Raw genomic sequence first — 20,289 nt, forward strand, 5'->3', positions numbered from 1 at the left:
AATGTGTATGAAGTATTGTTATATGTAACCACAGACTAAGAAACGGAGGAAAGATAACATTAATTTCTATTTTGTTCTTTGTTTGTTGACTAAAAAAATATTGTTATTACATAAATAGTAAAAAGGTACTATAAAATCAGAGATAAAACAGCAAATATTCATCATCTGGCTTACGTGTAGTTAAGACTGTTAAAATTTGTGTAAAAACAACTGTAACAGCAAGAAAATTAATGTCAAAGAAGTAAAATTTGAATATTTATTAAATAACAAAAATAATGATGGTACATCCATTTGATGAAAAGTAAAGTTCCTGATAAGTATTTTATGTACCTTATTGTAAGTAAATAAAGGGGCCTCCCCGATGGCGTAGTGGTAATAGATCCCGGATTCGATATTCAGTGGAGGGACATAGTGGATCGGGTCCCACTTTATAATGAAGGTCCAGTCCCTATTAGCTTATCTGTGCATAAAGTGGACTTAAAACAAAAACTCAATCTTCCTTAGTACTGTCATTCAAAGCCGTATGTTCCGAATCTGATCTCGGCAGAAATAAATAACCCTCATTGGCCGATACCGGCAGTCACACAAAAGACTGACACAGAAGGGAAGAGAACAAGAAGGAATTGCTGAATCCCCTTCTCGCTTTAATGTAGATAAAACAAAGCTAATTTCACAGTTACCTTCATCCCTCTTTTTAAAGAACTCCGCAACTACCTGACCCAAAATTAGCATGGTGGGTAGTTTAAAAACACCTATCTTACGACCACGAGCTTCAAGCTGGCAATGAATGGTTTATTTCTCACAGCATTAACTAAGCAGTTACATGCCTTCATGGTCACGTTTGGGTTCAGCTTTCATTTACCCATGCCTTTCATCTTGCCATCTGCTTCCTAGGAAGGTGGGGGTTTATACAGTGTTTCTAGGAAAATCTATGGAACTTCCTGTGCTGGTCTCCCAATCTGTCACAAGGAAGGGTGAAAAAACTTTTTAAAAGGACAAATGTTGCTGCTGTTGCCCTTGCCTGCTCTTCTAGCCACTGATAATCTTTGGTATCGGTAAAAGAAAATCAACCGATACTCGCCAATACAGTATTTGGCTTGGTCCCCTGAGAAACATAAAATAGAGGTTCAACTGTACATACTTTATAGAAATTCCATGAAAAGTGAAACTACGTCAGATTCTGAGCCATATCTAAAACAGTCCTATAATATATAACTGACTTTTACTTTGCAACAAAGTAAATGTATGCGCTACACAGTTACACGGAAATATTTCTTCTTTTCCTACTTTTCTACTGATGAAACAAATCACTAAACACTGTTGCCACATACACAATTTACCTCAAAATACCAAGAAAAATGTAGCTCTAATTTTTTTCAGCTGCTAGCTTCAAATTTAAAAATGTGCCACTACAAGTAGCAAGCTAACACTGACCAATCTGTCAACTGAATGCATAGGAAGATTTGAAAACATTTATGAATCTATCAATACTTAATTTCTGGCATAATACAATCATAACAACATTGAACATGAATATGGCATGGCAATTTCCCACATGATAATTTATCTACACTACAAATATGAAAAAGTAAAAAGAAAAGAATGAATACCGTATGCACTCATGTATAATGTGCAGTTTTTTCCCAAACTCTTGACCTTAAAAACTATGGTGCGTATTTTGCACGGAATAAATCAGACAACAAACATGAAACCGTAAAGGCTCATTTCATGATTTTGCAACACTTGCATTGATTTTTCAGGTTTACGAAACCCTATCATGTTATATATTGTTGTAAAGCTTAAAGACTGCAGTTTCTGAATATGGCAACAGTATTCAAGATGGCGACACTAATGTGCAATGCAGTTGAAATAACCTCATCACAAAATGAAGGAACACTCTGATTTTTATGGTAATTTGGATGAAAGAAAATAATAATTAAAATGTATTACTGGGCAAACAATATGACATTCATGGAGTGAGTAAATGCGTTAATGGAAGAAATCGTGTGCTGCTAACTGTTAGTTTGAGCGTCATGAATGTGCCTCGTATAGTTGTTACAGTAGTCACGATAAAAGCATATTTTCAAGTTTTTATTAGAAAAAATGTAAAGGAGGAATGAGCAAAAGTTTACACCAACGTTAGAGCCTAAATACAACCAATAAATGACCTCATAACTATATTGGGAAATATCGCTCCGAAGCACCAATAAAAGCTGCGTCTAATATAAAACCACATCAATCTAACTAACATGTAGGCCCCACAACATTGCTATTTCAAACACATTTGCTGGCCTCTAGATCAGCATAGCAGCAGCTTTAAGATCTACAACCAAGAAAGCCATTCTTGAACCTGAATTATACTGCACATTATATATGAGATATAATTGTTAGTCGCTTTTCCCTATCAAAAACCAGGGTGCGCATTATACTTGTGTAAATATGGTATTTTCCCAGACACTTACTAAACTGAGGCTAATCGCCTTAATACTTACCTGAGAGAAACAGTGAGTGATTACGGCCACATGCAGCACCAACAATATAAAAATCTTTTAAAGTTTCAATCTCTGTTGGTACATCTCTTCTGGCAACATCGCCAACACCAAGTTGGCCCTTTTCATTTCGGCCTGTGAAACAAAAAAAAAACATCAACTTACACAATGTAAATGGACATACCAAAGTAGTTAGATTATACTGGGTGCGGCAACTAAAAGTGACCCCCAGAGTAAGATTTGTTGCTGGGACCTTGCACGTGTTTTTTTTAACAACAATGGTTGTGACGGGTTCAAACCTGTTCTGCACGTGACTAACGTAATGTGAGAGGGGTTATCAACAGCAGTTGAAACAAGTAGTTGCTGTTGTAAGGTTGCAGTTTCGAAATGGTCTTAAATCTTAAGATGCGTATTTTCATAGTGGGGATATATTTTACATTGAGATCATTCAAGGATGTCAGAGCACATTTCAGGGAAAAGTTTCCCGACGCACCATCACCTCAGAAGTATTCAACACAGAAGCAAATTAAGAAATTCTTGGAAACTGGTTCTATTTGTAACACGTGCAACACAGAAGAAAGTGCAAACTGATGACAATATTGTGGAAGTGCGCAGATGCATGGTGCAAAGCCCTCACAAGTCAAGCAGGCGATTATCCCAAGAAACAGGAATATCTGACAGAACATGTCGTCATATGCTGAAGTTAGATTTAAAATTTAAACCATACAAAATTATGGTTCTCCAGGAACTTAAGCCTCCAGATTATGCGAAACGTGTTAAGTACTGTCGATGGCTACAGGAAATCATTGTATCTGGTGAAATGGATCCTTTGCTGTATTTCATGTCAGACGAAGCATGGTTCCATCTTTCTGGTTATGTTAATAGCCGGAATAACAGGATTTGGACCGATACTAACCCCAGATCAACATTTAAAATCCCCCTTCATGATCAGAAGATAGGTGTTTGTTGTGCTGTGTCGGCAAGCAAGATAGTCGGGCCATTCTTCTTTACTGACACTATCAACTCAGATCGTTATCTGCAACAACTGTTTTATCCAGCTAAGTGAGGAAGAACAAGATTACACCTTTTTCCATCAAATCAGAGTTTGAGTGCAGTACGTGAAGTGTTCGGGGAGGAGAGGACAGTTGTCAAGTCAAAGGGCAGGGGCCTCCAAGATCACCGGACCTTTCGACGTGGGATTTCTTTCTGTGGAGGGCATTAAAGAGTAAGGTATACAAAAATTGAACAAATTGAAAGCAAACATTTCTGACGCCATTGCAGTCATTGCATGAGTTACGATGGGTTACAAAACAACATGCTCCATCATCTTGACCTTTGTCTGCTCCAAGATGGACATCATTTTCAACAGTTGTTGTAATTGTCATGTAATTGTACTTGAAATTGTAATGTTGTAATATTGCTATTGTTGTGATTATCCTACTGTAATGTTGTAATGACAAAATAAAATAATAAATAAAAAATAGGCCAAGTGACAGTAAAAAATTGTTAAAAAAAATATTCAATATTAATGTCCGGGCCACTTTTAGCTGCAGCACCTGTTAGACAGTATACCAATCAATGAATATACACATTAATTTACAAATAATGGGAATGAATCCTAACAATATGGTTTACGCATCAGCCTTTACGCAGCTTTCAGACTTTAAGGCCACTCAAGTATGCAAAAAAAGTTATTGAAAGCTTAATACTACTTTCTCAAGTCCACATGCACTAAATTTACAGGTGAGCTGATTGAATCTTGACACATGTAAATTTTGAATACACTAAAAAAAATTTCGAGCATACACTTTATCAATGTTGATAATTCACACAACTTGACATTCACATACATCACTTCGGAATGTGATGCATTAACATGTACAGGACTGCTCCTTTCTGAAAGCGGGGATATAACAAAAAAGACTTCAACCGATGATACATGCAACCACTAAACTGAGATGACGCCTTGGAAACCAAGTGCACACAATATTTGTGCAAAAACACATTCTCAAGACAGAGTACACACCTTCTTCATGACAGTCCTTGTAGCCAATGCCTCGATGAAATCAGTCACGTATCTCCAATTTACTGACTCTTTTTAAGTCATACATGTTCCTAAGAATATATTATTCCCTCTTTCCTGTACATTTGATAAATTCGAATTACGTCCCTCTGATTCTCAAACGAAATGGTATGAATGCACAATATAGAGAATGTCTTCAATTTCTTTCCTACTTCTTATACTCACTAAATATGCAGTCCTGATAACGTATCTGGAGTTAAGATTTGGGGGTCATGTGTAAAAATTGTACCCTTACGTCTTCTATATATGTTGCAAAATTACGTTCTTCATTACCGCAATCATTCTCCATACATAAACATAACAACCATGTTTGATGATATGAACAAGTGACGTTCGGCATTCGTTGGACCAGGGTGGCTACAAACAAGCAGAAATGAAATTCCCTGACTTTTCCAGGTTTTCCAGGACAAAATTTACATTTTTCCCTGACAATTACAAACTAAACTAAATCGATGTTCTTTCAAATAGAAATAATAAACTCATACAGATCCACGTATGGTTTTGTTAAGTACCAATATTATCTTCTATGAAATTGACTTATTTTCTCTATTCTCTATGATTTGAATTCAAACTACAAAATAGTGAATTTGGAAAATTATTACTATTCACAAGCTAGGGAAGGATTACGGAATTTTGTCATACGCAGTAAGTTTAAAATAAAATACTTCATTATTTTTAAAGTTGCGACTAAATGAGATGAGAGTAAAAAGTGAATGATTGAGAAATACAATTTGTAATTTATCAGTCTCCTTATACATTCTCGGTATTATATGTTGATATTTCCACTGAGGTTTGGAACCCTCTGCTTGCAAGAACCATGAGTGCGGACTCATTTTTCAATGCAAAAAGCTACTTCTCTATAAAGTGTCATATTTCCTTACATTATCAATGGGATTTCTGCTTCAGTACAGTATATCCAAGTGAAGTACTGTGAAACTGACAACATGCAGTTATACCATTAATGCTATTGAAAAGGGTATGTATTAGAAATTTAACGCAAGGAATTTATAGAATTGCATTGTATAGGTACCTGATTTAGCTAACCACACATTAAAACAGGAAAACACTAATAATAAAAGCTTCTGAAAGTTCATATACGAGGAGAATCCTGAAAAAAGCTCCAATGGTGCCTATACGCAGCACTAGTGGTCGGAGAGCGACACACACACACACATGCAGGCAGGATCTAGCTGTAATCTGGTACAGTTGCAATGCAGCCGTTTTAGGACAGTTCTAGGTTAAAGATTGCAGCTCTCATACAGTCTCCCACCGACTGCGATGTAGCCTACATTGCAAGCTCAGAATTTGGCACAGAGCCACCAGCATTCATGTGAGGTGTGCAGACCGGACGTCGTGAGTGATAGTATGGTCAGACGATGGTGCAGACAATTCACGGAAGGCCAATCGAATGTGCACAACCCCATACAGCTGAGTACACACGGGCCCTTTGCATCACTTCAGGTGAGAGATCTTGGACCTGTCCCTGTACATCCCTGGCCTTGAATGTACCGACTTTCATCTCTTTGTTTAGATGAAGAGGTTTCTGGCAGGGCAAGGATTTGACAGCTACACTGTGATAGAGATAGTTACAGTCTTTGCTGTCAGACACATATACCATGGGCATACAAAATTTAGTGCCATGCTACGACAAATGCCAGAACAACGGTGGTGATTATGCCCAAAATTAGGTTAGGACTCACTGTTACTAATCCAATAAATTACTACTGATATTCTTGTTTTATTTATGGCCAATCCGTAGGGACCTTGATATTTTTTTTTCAAATTCGTGTATTTTCTTATTTTTTACTATATGGTGTTATTTTCCCCAAAATTCACATTTTCTGGCAAATATCTGAAATTATACCTTCATGGTGTTTTTATACTACTGTTTCAAATTGTAAGTCACATGGCTTACGCCTCGTCGTGAGAGTTTGATATCTTGAAAGTTATTTTGGAAAAGTTATGTTCCATACCCCTTTTTTTAATTTTAAGGTAAGGATTTTAGATAACGGAATTTTCCCTGCATATACTGAAGGGTGCATAATGACCATAAGTGGCGATGCACCCAAAAAATTAAAATCAATCAATCTCACGTGACATATACCGATATATTATGCCACCAAAAATTGGCATTATCTTTTTTTGACTTGTCAGTGTTACATTTCCCAAAATTCGCGTTTTTGCTTTAGAACATTTTTCTGCCAAATATACTGAAACGTAATACTCCATTGTGCTTCTATACTATTATTTTAAATTGTAGGTCACATGGTCTACGTATTTTCGTGACAGTTTGATATGATGGAACAGATTTTTGAGAAAGTAAAAGTAAAGTGCTCCCCTGCACTTTTCCATGAAGCTGTATAGGGGTGTGGAGTTTGAGCCCCACACTTTCTTGATCACGGCTGAAGGTAGGGGTGATGTGATCAGCACCACGCTCCTGGCTACCTTTATCCCTCAAAGTTTCCTCAAGGTACCAGCTTCATATGATGCTAGGTGGGTGCCGGAGCAGTTTGAATAGGTGGAAAACATCCTGGTTCTCCGCCACAGGGGATCGACCCCGGGTCTCTCGCATAGTAGTCAGATGCCCTAACGACTGAGCTCCATTATTACTCACTCGACAAATGCAGATGGTGAGCACTTAGCTTGGTAATTCAAAACATATCTCGTGCGACAAATACGAAGATGTGGCTCCTGTGCGATGGTAGATACGCATTCGATCTCCTGTTAGAACTCTGCCACTTTGCTCTGTGATGCAAATGGTTTGGATAGAAGTTGAAAAAATTGTGGGAAATAGATGATTTAATGTGGCTGTCGGAATTATTCCATGTACGTATAACTCTATAGTTTACTCTTGAGTAAAATGTTGGAAAACTTGCATGTTCTATGTACACAAACATGGCCTAGAAATGACAAGAATGTTGGATTTCATGGAATTTTTGTTTGTTTTAGGACATTTCTTTTAAAAAACATCGCTAAAAATGCCAACAATTCGCATTTTATGCCAAATTCGCATTATTTCGATATTTCGAACGGGCGAAAAATGTGTCCAGAGATCACTGCACATTCCTAAACAAAACTTCGCAGCAATTACCATTTTTCAAGGTTTTGTCATTTGCAAAAAATCAATGTCCCTACTAATTGGAAATTACTTTCTGGCAACCTCCGTATAAATCAGTAGATGAAAAGTGAAAATTTAGCAGGGCTGCCAGAGAAAAGTCAACTCTTTAAGAAAGTGATTTGCTTTTATGATTGAATGATTTGAATAAATATGATATTAAAATATTTACGTATTTATTATTAGTATTTTATTTCATAATATTGGACATTAACCTTACTCAGTGAGAGATTAATGACCATCTCTCACGAAGTTAAACAGACAGGACAGAGAGTGGCATTAATTTCATTGCAATACTAGTGTTGCAGTAAATTTGAGGTTGGGAGCATGCACTTGCCAATTTTTATAACGTCCACCAATGCAGATTTATGTTTCACTTTTTCGTGATAGTATTCAATATACATATATATCCCATTTTGTTGGATTCTTCTTGATATCTAAGAATAGTGCAATGTCATTGTAATCGTATGTTAACTTGTGCGAAACCAGTAACATGTCAGGATGATGAAATAAATTTTTCATAAGCACTGCTACATTAAATAAGGTGAAGTGAGCCAGAAGAGTAATAAAATTCCAGCAGCATATTTGCAGTCTAAAGCTCTTCTTGTTTATGCATGCGATTTTTGTTGGATGTTGCAGTCCTTGCAATTTCTGTCGCATGTTGTAGTGAGATACTTTGTCGGGTGGCAATATTCGACAAAAATCGTATGTATCAATGGAGCTTATTTGTTTCCATGTTCCTTCAGTTTGCCCAACAAAATGCCTTACTACGATGTCCGACAACTATCGGACGGCGCCACCCACACTTATCCCCTCCATCTGTTGACAAGTCCCCTTACTACTCCAATACCGACAAGAAAAAATGATAATTCAATGCATTTTCCAGGTAATATTTAGAGGCTTAACCTTTACTCCCCTGATGATACCATATGGTATCACCAGAGTAAGGTCGTACTCGCCCGATGACACCATGTGGTATCATGGTGCTGATTACGAAATGAATGTGCTTTTTGGACCTTCATACTCTTATGTTTGGGTGGAAACTCTGACACAGGTCTGGAGCAAGCCTGGGAAATTCATATTGATGACCAACCTCCCCTCTCTGCAACATATCAATGTCACATTTCCGAACAGAGTTTCACATTTTGGCTCATAATTCAACTTGTATGACACCCAGGAACATGAAACATGTTTCAATATCTTTGGAAATGTCCATTCTTTGAAGAGAATACTAAGGTTTGCACCTTCTCCCCAAAATAGCGAAAGAAAAGGGTTCAAACTCAAGATTTGTATGTTGTTTCTTTCATTGAAATTCGGTGGTCGCACCCCCAAACCCCCCACCCTTCCTTGGTTCGGCATTCTGAATTGTACACGCTTGCATGCTATGATGTTCTAGCTGCAAAACAAAACTTATCCGAAGTTGATTGCTCCCATAGTGCCTGAGTTATAACAATTTTCCTCCAAAAATGCAAATTACCTATTTTTCGTAATTTCATTTTTTTTTTAAGATATCATATTTTGGCTTATTATTCAACTTGTATGGCACCCAAGAACATGAAACATGTTTCATTCTCCTGAGAAATGTCCATTCTTTGAAAGGAATACTAAAGTTTGAGCTTTCTTCCCAAATAGCGGGAGAAGAGGGGGGCAAACTCAAGATTTTTATGGTTTTTTCATTGAAATTCGGGGGTCTCGCCCCTGAAACCCCCTTCCTCGGTTCAGCGTTGTACACGGTTTCATGCTCTGATGTTTTAACTGAAAAACAAAACTTATCTGAAGTAGATTGCTCCCATAGTGGCCTAGTTATAACAATTTTCTGAGCGATATGCAAATTACCTATTTTTCGTAAAAAACAGAGTTTCACATTTTGGCTTATTATTCAACTTGTATGGCACCCAAGCACATGAAACATGTTACATTCTCTTTGGAAACGTCCATTCTTTGAAAAGAATACTAATAATAGCGGGAGAAGTGGGGGCAAACTCCAGATTTTTATGTTGTTTTTTTCATTGAAATTCGGGGGTCGCCCCACCAAGCCCCCCTTCCTCGGTCCGGTGTTCTGAATTGTACACGGTTGCATGCTCTGATGTTTTAGCTGCAAAACAAAAGTTATCCGAAGTAGATTGCTCCCATAGTGCCCAAGTTATAACAATTTTCTTCCAACGAGTGTTCGAATTTAAAATTCCATGCCAGAGAAATTTCTCTCTCTCTCCTCCTGCCATCATTGGTTTCTGGCGCCGTGGTTGTGTTGCGCATAAAAGGGGCCTAAAAGTTGAGGCTGAAACTTACGAACGAGATTTCCTGTTCCCGTGCAGAGTTCTACAACGATATATTTAAATAAATAAATAAAATAAAAATTGTAAAAAAAAAGGTCAATGAAGACGAAATTCCCTGACTTTTTTTTTTGACACCTCAAAATCCCTGACTTTTCCCGGTTTTCCAGGTCTGTCGCCACCCTGTGGACTGTCTACAGCATTGCCACACTCTTCCTTCCTTACTTGCAGAGCATTAGTTGTTGCTTGGACAGTAAGAACGATGAAGTAGAAGAACATGTGGATCGCGGACTTTGATTAGAGGTAGGTTTGGCAACGGTGTTCGAGCGTCCTTCTAGAAAAAAGACATCTTGGGCAGTGAGGATGCTACTGCTACAAAACTTATATTTAGAGGCACATATTTTTGGTAAATAAAAAATCAAAATTTCGGGTCAAAAACGGGGTCAATTTCGGGTTCAAAAGGGGTAAATAAAATGAAATATCGGTGTTATAGCGGTGAAAAATTGGATGAAAAGTGGTATATAAAAAGACATTTGCTTTTAAAATTGTGAATATATTTGATTTAGAAACTACACTTATTCCACAGACTTAACATTTCACTTCTAATAGCACATTTATGTAGTTATAAGAGTATTAAGTTTATTTCTGTGTAAAGGAGTCCATTTTTGCTTCTCCAATATTAACAGCAGAATTAATCAATTTTCCGGGAATTGCATAACTCTCAGGATAATTCAGACCTCAGAAGGTGACACGTCGGTGAATAAACCTGAATTTCGTGTTTAAGAGTTAATTTCGCTTTTTGCAGTTCATTTCGCATTATTTCGTGACAAAACATGGTCACAAAATGCATCTCACACCTTTCACAAACATGAAAAATTAACACTACAATGTGTTTTTTTCAATTTCGTTTTTTCGTCAAAAACGAAATATGCATGCCTCTACTTATATTTTGTTACAATATGTGCTCATTGGGAAAAGATTTAACTTATATCCCCACGAACTTTTTCCGGTAAGGTTAGAAAGTACCTTAAATTTCGTTAATATTTGGTAGATTAACTAATTTTGGCCTTCTGATCAGTATATTATGAAGGGGTAGCCGCACGAACCATTCACGGATAGCTACACAAACCATTTCCAAAGGTCAGGTTTGTAAAACAATGAGATTCAGCTTTAAAAAAAAAATCTCAACTTCCACCAGCATTTTTCGCAATTTCCAGACGTGACCCCCAAATTTCAACAACAGATTCATGATTAGAAGGCCAAATTTAGTTAGTATACAAAATATTAACGAAATTGGAGACATTCTCTATATTCTGCAAACACTCCACAGAAACAAAAAGTCCCACATCTTACAGAGGATTTAAACCTAGGACCTCTGCCTTTATAACATGCTTAATACTTCGCCACAGAGGCTGACTAAATAATGAGCAACAACTGATTAAAGAATTAAGCAATCAACAGTTACATTTTAACTCACATCTTGCGAAAATATAAACACAGTAGAAACTTACCAAATTCACCATGTGAATCAGAAACTGTAAAATATTACAAATCATGCATCACTTACCCCAGGACATGACTTTCCCCTCTTCAGTAACAATTATGGTATGTGCTCCAGTGTTGCCAGCAGCTGCAACACGCACCCTAATACCACTGAGAGCAGTGAGTGTGTGTGGCTGCCACAAATTCCGCCCTGTTGAGCCTTTGACATTTTTTGGGAGATCCCGTCTGCCTACCAGGTCCCAGTTCATACCACCACAGATCAGAAGGGTGCCAACATGGTCTGGGGGTGGAACTCTCTGAAAACAAAAGGACAAAACAATAAATGGAAAGTGAATTACAATTTGAAAATTGGTATGTAGTTAACATTAATAACAAATCTAAAATTCTTTGCTTTTCTTAACCTTTATTTATTTGACCCCAACTTAGATAAAGTCAGAAATATGCAATTAAAAAAGTAAAGTGCTCCCCTGTGCTCTGCACCATGCCATGAAGGCGTATAGGGGGTGTGGAGTTAAGGCCCCACTTTCTTGATCATGGTCGAAGGTGAGGGTGATGTAATCAGCACCATGCCCCTGCCTGCCTTTACCCCCCCCTCCCAAGTTTCCTCCATGTACCCACTTTATGATGCTGGGTGGTCACCAGAGCCACTTTTCCACAGGGAACAAACCCAGGTCTCTTGCATGGTAGTCAGATGACCTAACGAAAGAAAAATATTATTTTATTTAATGAATAACCCCTACCAAACGAACGGTTAAGACAAAAACTGAAGACATACTATAACAAGAGAATTAGTAATACACTTTGGGCTGCATTTTGGCAGACTAGCAAGACTCTGGCATCCAACTCACAGGCAGTATAATCTTCTGCGGGGCTCATGTTGTCGTCCCTATGCATGTGATCCATCATCTCATCTTACCACCATTCAACCTCATATTCGTGATTAAGCAAAAGGGGCAGAAAAACAAAGCAAAATAAACTAAATCAATCACTGTGAAACAAAACATTCTTGACCATAAGCATAATTTCTTTGACTCTTTCACCCATTTAGTAACTTTTTCTCGACTGCTAAGAAACCCTGATTAACTTTGTAAGTTCAGTGGTCAATTCACAAACCTAACTGGTAAGGTTCTGTGTTCAAATCCCATCCATTTCTGCGACCTTACACTTGGTAATATTTCTCTTAGTTTTATCCATACATTACAGATCATTGCAGTGCACTCACTCCCAGTAGACCTACTCAGAGTATTACTTTCAATCTAAAAATTTCTAGTTTCTGAATACATTCATTTGTTACATCAAGAAATAAAAATTCCTCTTGAAAGTACTTGGATTAAAAACAAAACATATAATTTCTTTTTGATGATGAAATTAGGTTTCAATCCTCACAAACATCAAAGCTTCATGGTATTGTAGAATCAAGAGCTCCATCTTTGGCTTTGACTTATCTGGTTGGTATGTTAATCTTCCTCTAATTAATTTTAAGGTCTTGGGGCATAATTACATAACTGCACACACACACACACATAATACATACACAGTGCTTCCCCCTGCAAAAAAGGTTCAGACTTCTCTACATAAGCTGATTTTTATGTTGAGTCAAATGATGTTGTACATTCATCTATTTGTATGTATTAATATGTATTTCACAAATATATTTTATAACACAAACTGTAAGTCTATTTTAATCTTAAGCATGAAAAAGAAATGCATGTGTACGCACTCTTCTGTATGTTATGAACTTGATTTACAACATGTTACCTTAACCAATATGGCACATAGGTTATAATATTGTAATGATGTAATTTTCAAAAACATGCATGGTAAAACTGTCATATGCGGGAAATCGTTCTAACTCGTTTCTTCTTTACCTTTTTACATTCATATTTACCTATCCCGCATTGTGAAACATTGTTTAACAAGGGATTTCACTTTTTTTTAACTAAATTAGTATCTACTGTAGACATATCGAGTAATTATTGTTTGCTCTTTTCTCGCTTCCTGAACACGCAAAATGGTGGGCAAATCTTGACTAGCGTTGTGTTTCAAACGGCAAAGCAGTGTTTCAACCTTCTTAACAGAAAAATTCCCGCATAGCCGCAAAAACCATTCGGGATAGTATGACCATTCACGAATAGCCCCAAAAACCATTCCCGCATAGCTGCAAAAACCATTCGGGATAGTATGACCATCCACGAATAGCCCCACGCACCATCACAGTAAGGTTAGGTTAGGCAATATAGTGAAAAAACTGTGTTTGGAAACACTTACCAGGGATTACGTCATCAGATGCTCACAACATCCGGTTCAACTACATGGATGGAAATGCAAGCAACAGCTTTTGTGCATCGGACGGACATTATTATAGAAAAATATATGATTCAGCGGCCAAATACATTGAAAAATGCGAGAAAACACTTCCACGACCTTCCGAAATTACACAGAAACTCAATTCCGTAAGTACTTTCTCCAGTAAATTTGAAGAAATCCATTTCCCGCATATGACATTTATACCACATACATTTGATCAAAGTTCACTCCAATTAAGCAACATCATTTATGGAGACTCAACATGATTTCTATTTTATTTACTTTTGCAGTTAAAAATCCTGCACAATTAAGTGTTATAAAGACCCCTTTACCCTTTAACTCATTACAAGGTCAGTGTGTATGGGGTCAAGAGAACAGAAAATTTAAATTTCAGAGATCATTGCAGAAAATGCAAATAGTTTGCACCTGCATATTTCTAAGCAATTAACATTTACTAGCATATTACCACTCTAGCAATATGGCATTTTTAAAAACTGAACTGACAAGCTTCACCAGACAGTGATATTAGCTTTCATGTTATTTTCTCAAGATGCTATGACTTGTCAACATGTGGTGCACCTTTTTAGAGCGTACATGTTATATTGTACTAGATCTGTAATTCTACTTGTGGTGTTAGTTTTTGTCTTGGCCAGTTAGGGTCAACAGATCTATGCAAGATGTATACTGGTCAAAAAAAAATTTGCATATTTTTTTTTTATTTTCTGCATCACAGAAGCCACACATGTCAATACCTCCAACTAGGGCAATGAAAGTACAAAACAGAAAAGATAGTTAAAGAAAATTCTGAAAGATATAACCAAGGAAACAAAGTTGTTTTCCTAACCAAAGTAAGATGCTAGAAAGGTGAGTAAACCTATCAGAAACCCCTCACCCTCTATTCAGTAACGTGTGTGGCCTCCACGAACACGTAGACATTCTCAAAACACAACGGGGAATGCTCAAAACCAGGTTATCTAATGCATGTTGTGGAAGATTGTCCCATTCCTGAATGACAGCGTGTATCAGATCACGTAGGGTTTGTGGTGGGTGAGGGCGGTTCGCAATGGCACGTATCAGAAAGTGCAAGGCATGTTCGATACAATTCATATCGCAGAAATTACTGGCCAGTCCATTTGACGGATTGCATGCCTTCGAAGGAAAAGGTCCACTGAACGGGCACAGTGAGGACGGGCATTATCGTCCACCAACATCCTGCGCAAATGCCCCAACGACGGGTCGAAGAACACTGTCCTCGTATGTCTGTGCATCCACAGTACCCTCCATGTGAACTAATGGCATCCAACGACCCAACATGATTCCAGCCCAGAACAGTGCCGAACCACCCTGTTGCTGGAAGTGTTCCACCATGAACGAGTCATTGAAACGCTGCCCATTTCCTCTCCAGACACGTAAAGTGTTGTCGTCGGGGTGCAGATTAACCCGTAGTTCATCTGTAAACAGTGTTTGTGACCACCGTTCCCAGGTCCAGTTTTCGTGTTGTCTGGCCCATCTTACGCGTAGTGCCCTATGTCGTGCAGTGAGTCGGGGAACCTTCAAAGGTCGACGGACATGAATCCCTATATCGTGCAGTCGGTTTTGCACCATTTGGGTGGACACCATGATCCCTGAAGCCTCATGGAGCTCCTTCTGGAGTTGGGTTGCTGTGGACGTAGGACGTCTGCGCACAGAAATACGGCTATGCCTGTCTTGTGCACCCGTTGCTTTGCGTGTTCTTCCTTCTCTGGGCCTATCTGCTATTGAATGGGTCTCCTGGAATTTCTTCAACACACTAGAAACGTCACTTTGATTACAGCCTACCCGATGTGCTACGTCCACTTGCTTCATACAGTCCTGTAGTAGAGTCACTATTCTGATTCTATCCACTGCCGAAAGTGTGTTTCGTGGCATTTCTAAAATGTAAACTCACACCATGACAACCATTACAACCTTCCTTGACACGTCCAGTGCATTATACTACCCCTTATCACGAACTGCGAGACAATCGGTGGGTGAATCACGAGGTTAAAACGTGAAACATGCTTCAAAACCTGGCCACAGACATGTACCTGCTCTCTTGTGTGTTGAATTGGCCTTCGGTTGATGTGCATGCTTCAAAGGTATGGAGATTTGTGGCGTCAGTGATGGAGAATATTAAAAACTTGCAATATGCAAAACTTTTTTTGACAGTATATTTACAACACTCAAATAATGGCCAAGTATTTGTAAAAAGTCTTCCTCCGTAGCCGAGCGGGTTAAGGCGTTCACTTGTCTTGAGATCGTTCGCTGCGGGACGGCGTAAGTTCGAATTCGGCTCTGGTCGGACTTTATTCGACCTACGTATAGGGCTGGTGGCAACCCACCATCGTGAGGAAATTGGAGAGCTTCGAATGAGTTAGCGTAATCCGGTCCCGGAAACCTACTATAACGGCTGGGGATACGTCGGGTTGACTACTCCAATACTGGTTGCAGATCTCCATGCTTACAGGTGACGTAGGTAGGTAAGCCAAGGCCCTTCAGGTCTGTTGCGCAAAGGAATATTATTATTTGATAAAAATATTTATCTTGGGGAAAATTATTTATTAAAATTTTGGTATCCGTGAAACGTCTGAAATTCCTTTATTTTCTTCTTTTTCACACTGGTACTTACATATTCTACATTGCTAACGATTCTTGAAGGTGGCATTTCATTTTTTTCACGAAAATAATTTCAATTTTCCACATATCGAGTAATTATTGTTCGTTCATTTTTTGGTTGATATACATAGGTATAATTTAACAATACAGGGAATTTCTCCTATTTGTTTGAAATTTCGGATACTTACTAATTTGGGTCTCCTAATCACGAATCTGCACTTAAAATTTGGCACTCACGTATAGAAATTCCTGAATTATGTGGAATTAACACCGGTATGATTGTCAATACACTACTGTGGTAGCCATGTTTGATGTTGACAAGTGAGGTTCGGTATTCGTTGCATACTTGTTGCTGTGTCTACAGCGTTGCCGCATTGTTACTTTCTCATTTGGGGATCATTGATTGTAGCAGAATGGAGGCGGAAAGGTGCCTTGAATTACGAACGGATCGGACTTTGGAATTTTTTTAACTTGCTGGAATTTTGTATAATCCGATAAGCTCGGAGGAGAATGGCGATAGTGGCGATGACAGTGTGGAGGGAGAAGATGTTGTGGATTGCGGCTTCGAATAGAGGTAAGTTTGGCAACTGTGCGGTTCCTAGAGTGTTGTACGAATAGTTATACCAATTGCATGTAATCTGTGAATTGCATGGAGCGTTCATTTGCATGTGAGAAAATGGGGTAAGAATTTACAATATAGAGAAAGTCTCCAATTTCGTTAATTTTCGGTATACTATCTAATTTTGGCCTCCTAATCATGAATCTGTTGTAAAAAAACGGGGGTCACTTCTGGAAATTGTACATTTTGATGAAAAATTGTTTGTTAGTGCCAAAAACCATCCACAGGTAGCCCCACAAACCATTGATGTTAGACCCAAAAACCATCCACGGGTAGCCCCAAAAACCATTGACGTTAGCCCCAAAAACCATCCACGGGTAGCCCCACGAACCATTCACACGAGGTTAGGTTAGGTTCCATTAGCACTCATTTCACCCCTAAATTCATCGAAAAAATAGGGATCGTACTAGAATTGAACATCATAAATCATTTTCTTGTAAAACAACAGCGTGGTTGGACACAATGACAGGAGATTACATTTTTGTTCGTAAAACTATGCATATACACCTATATATATAAAAAAATCAATCGGCTTTTTTTCAAATTTTCAGACGTGACCCCCAGTTTTTTTCAACAGATTCGTGATTAGGAGGTCAAAATTAGTTAGTATACCGAAAATTAACAAAATTGGAGACTTTCTCTATATTGTAAATTCGCTCCAAAAAATCAATCGGCTTTTTTTCAAATTTTCAGACGTGACCCCCGGTTTTTTTCAACAGATTCGTGATTAGGAGGTCAAAATTAGTTAGTATACCGAAAATTAACAAAATTGGAGACTTTCTCTATATTGTAAATTCGCTCCGAAAATGGTGTCTTGAAAAGTGAGGATTACATGTTTCTTCCACGATTCATTGACGGTAAGGATAGGTTACGTTAGTTAGAATAACTGAAATATATATGCAATTTGTTTGAAATTCGGTGTACTTACTAATTTTGGTCTGGTAATCATGACTGTGCAGTTGAAATTTGGGTACTTGTTTACTATCCTTCAGACAGATTTCGTACATAGCCCCACGAACCATTTCCGGTAAGGTTAGGTTAGGTAGGGCCACGCATAGGTTACAATAGTTAAAAATTGGTTTCGAAAAAATATTCGTAGCCCCACACACCATTCTCGCATAGCCCCACGAACCATTGACGCATAGCCCCACAGATGTCCAAAGGATAGTAAACATTTACCATACATGATTTACCGGCGAAATAAATTAACCGATGGGAAAAAGCACTTCCATAACCTTTTAAAAGTGTACGGAAAGTCAGTTCGGTAAGTACTTTCTCCTGTAAAATTGAAGAAATACGTTTCGCGGATTTCTGAAACACATGAAAATTGACATAAACAGCGAGAACAGGACGTAAAATTCCTATGAAGATATCAATTTAGTGACCAAATGTTTATTTATTAAAGCCTCTTTAAGGATTAGTTTTTTGGGAAATTTGCAAAAATCTTCTATGTTGCAATTCTGAAACTGAAATTTATCATGTAGCCTTCCGGCTATGAAATACAACAGCAATAATTCAAATTCACCACATGGACAAGAGGTATACACGAGCATTCCAGTTCGTCTTTATAATAAAATATAGATTCCTATACAAGCGTGTTGAATATAATCATGCTACGGTTTTCAATTTTTATTTATCTCATAACTGTCAATTATCAACACGAACACAACTAATGCCTTGCCCAAACAATAGCGCCAACGCTTTCTTTGTTGAATGCACTACCGCCGACTTCAACCCCATTCCCTATCCAGCGAATATTCGTAGTACAATAAAATTTTATTGCCTCTACAATATTAAAATAACATATAAAAAATAGTTAGAACGTACAAACTTCTTTTTATCAGGTTGTTCGCTTCCTGAAGCTGGTGCTTCGCGGCTTTCATTATCATTGTCTGTAGCGGGAAGCGGCGATTGTGTTTTGTCATCCGCGCTCTTTTCGTTCTCTTTTGCTTCATTATCGTGGTTTTCGCTGCTTTCTTCTATTTTCTCCTTCTTCGCTGATTCCTCACACTCGTCCTCTGCTTTACGCTTCTCTGCCGACATTTCAAAAACAGAACTGATACAAACAAAAATAAGATTTCCTTTCAGTCAATCTCTAAGACACAAAACAAGCCACGGAACTGCACTTTCTCTCAAACAACAGACATAAGGTCAGGCGCACCATCAAGTGTCAAATTTATGAACTACAACTTGGCTGTAACCATTTAAAAAGCTCCATTTCTTTGCTAATAGATGGCGTGCCCACTTTGCTCCAAAGTTGGCTCCACCAAGATACAATAACGTAATATAATAAAACATGATCCTCGCCATCTTGGAGATCTGTACGGTATGGAAAATTTGTGGATGCAAACAAATAAACATATTTGAACGTAAGTTCCCAAAATTTACTGTAAATAAAAAGAATATCACTGTGTTATCCGAGAAATATTGTTGAAGTAACGGAGGAATTCGCAATTCAACCAATTAAAAAATTAATTACTTCTCCCGTAATATCAGCAAAATAGTATCATTTTGAAGTTTATTTTCATTACCAGAACTAATTCTGGTAGTTATTTGGGTGGGATGGAAGAAGGGGAGAATATAAATAACGTCGCACCTATACAATTCATGTGTATTGACGCGCGCCTGCTTTTTTCATGAAAAAGAATGATTAAAGGTTCTTATAAAAAATCTGCAAATTAAATTGACATGTTTTGCATCTCACACAGGCCCGTAGCCAGAATTGATCTCCGGGGGGGCTAATAAACCAAGTTCATTTTTCTAAAGTTTAACAGTATTAAATTAACGTAAATTATGTGTGTCGGTGTCATTAAGTTAATGTAAATTATAAAATTTAGAGATATTTAAAAAACTAGTATTTGTAGGCTATATCTTCTCCAACATCTCTTGAAGTGTTAATTGACGGGTCGTGAAACCATCCCTTAATGCACACTCCATATTATTTTTGATGACCCAATTATTTATATCATACATGTAAAAATGAATGGGGGCATGCATATTTCCTTTTTGACGAAAACACGAAATGTGAAATAACATATTTTAATGTTAATTTTTAATGTTTCTGAAAGGTGTGAGGTGCATTTTACTATACTGTTTTGTTACGAAATGATGCGAAATAAAATGCGAAATGAACTGCAAAATGCGAAATAAACTCTTATACACGAAATTTAGATTATTTATCGACGCGACACTTTCTGAAGTTTGAATTATCCTGTGAGTTATGCAATTCACGGAAAATGATTCATTCTGCTGTAAATATTTGAGAA

General features: G+C 37.7%; 1 protein-coding gene across 1 annotated transcript in view; it reads right to left on the minus strand.

Annotated features, from left to right (window-relative positions):
- The window catches only part of LOC145981560 (protein RCC2), a 57,466-nt gene extending 38,292 nt beyond the window's left edge, over window positions 1-19,174 (minus strand). Inside the window, exons 1-3 of the mRNA XM_083114900.1 lie at window positions 18,851-19,174; window positions 11,528-11,759; window positions 2,493-2,624 (exon numbers count right to left, since the gene is read on the minus strand). Of these exons, the coding sequence (XP_082971026.1) occupies window positions 2,493-2,624; window positions 11,528-11,759; window positions 18,851-19,066 (580 nt within the window). The 5' untranslated portion in view covers window positions 19,067-19,174. The remainder of the gene's footprint in view (window positions 1-2,492; window positions 2,625-11,527; window positions 11,760-18,850) is intronic.
- Window positions 19,175-20,289: the final 1,115 nt, after the last annotated feature.

This window comes from Lepisma saccharinum, chromosome 29 (genome assembly GCF_977018435.1).
Source record: "Lepisma saccharinum chromosome 29, izLepSacc3.1, whole genome shotgun sequence".
Classification (NCBI taxonomy): Eukaryota; Metazoa; Arthropoda; class Insecta; order Zygentoma; family Lepismatidae; genus Lepisma; species Lepisma saccharinum.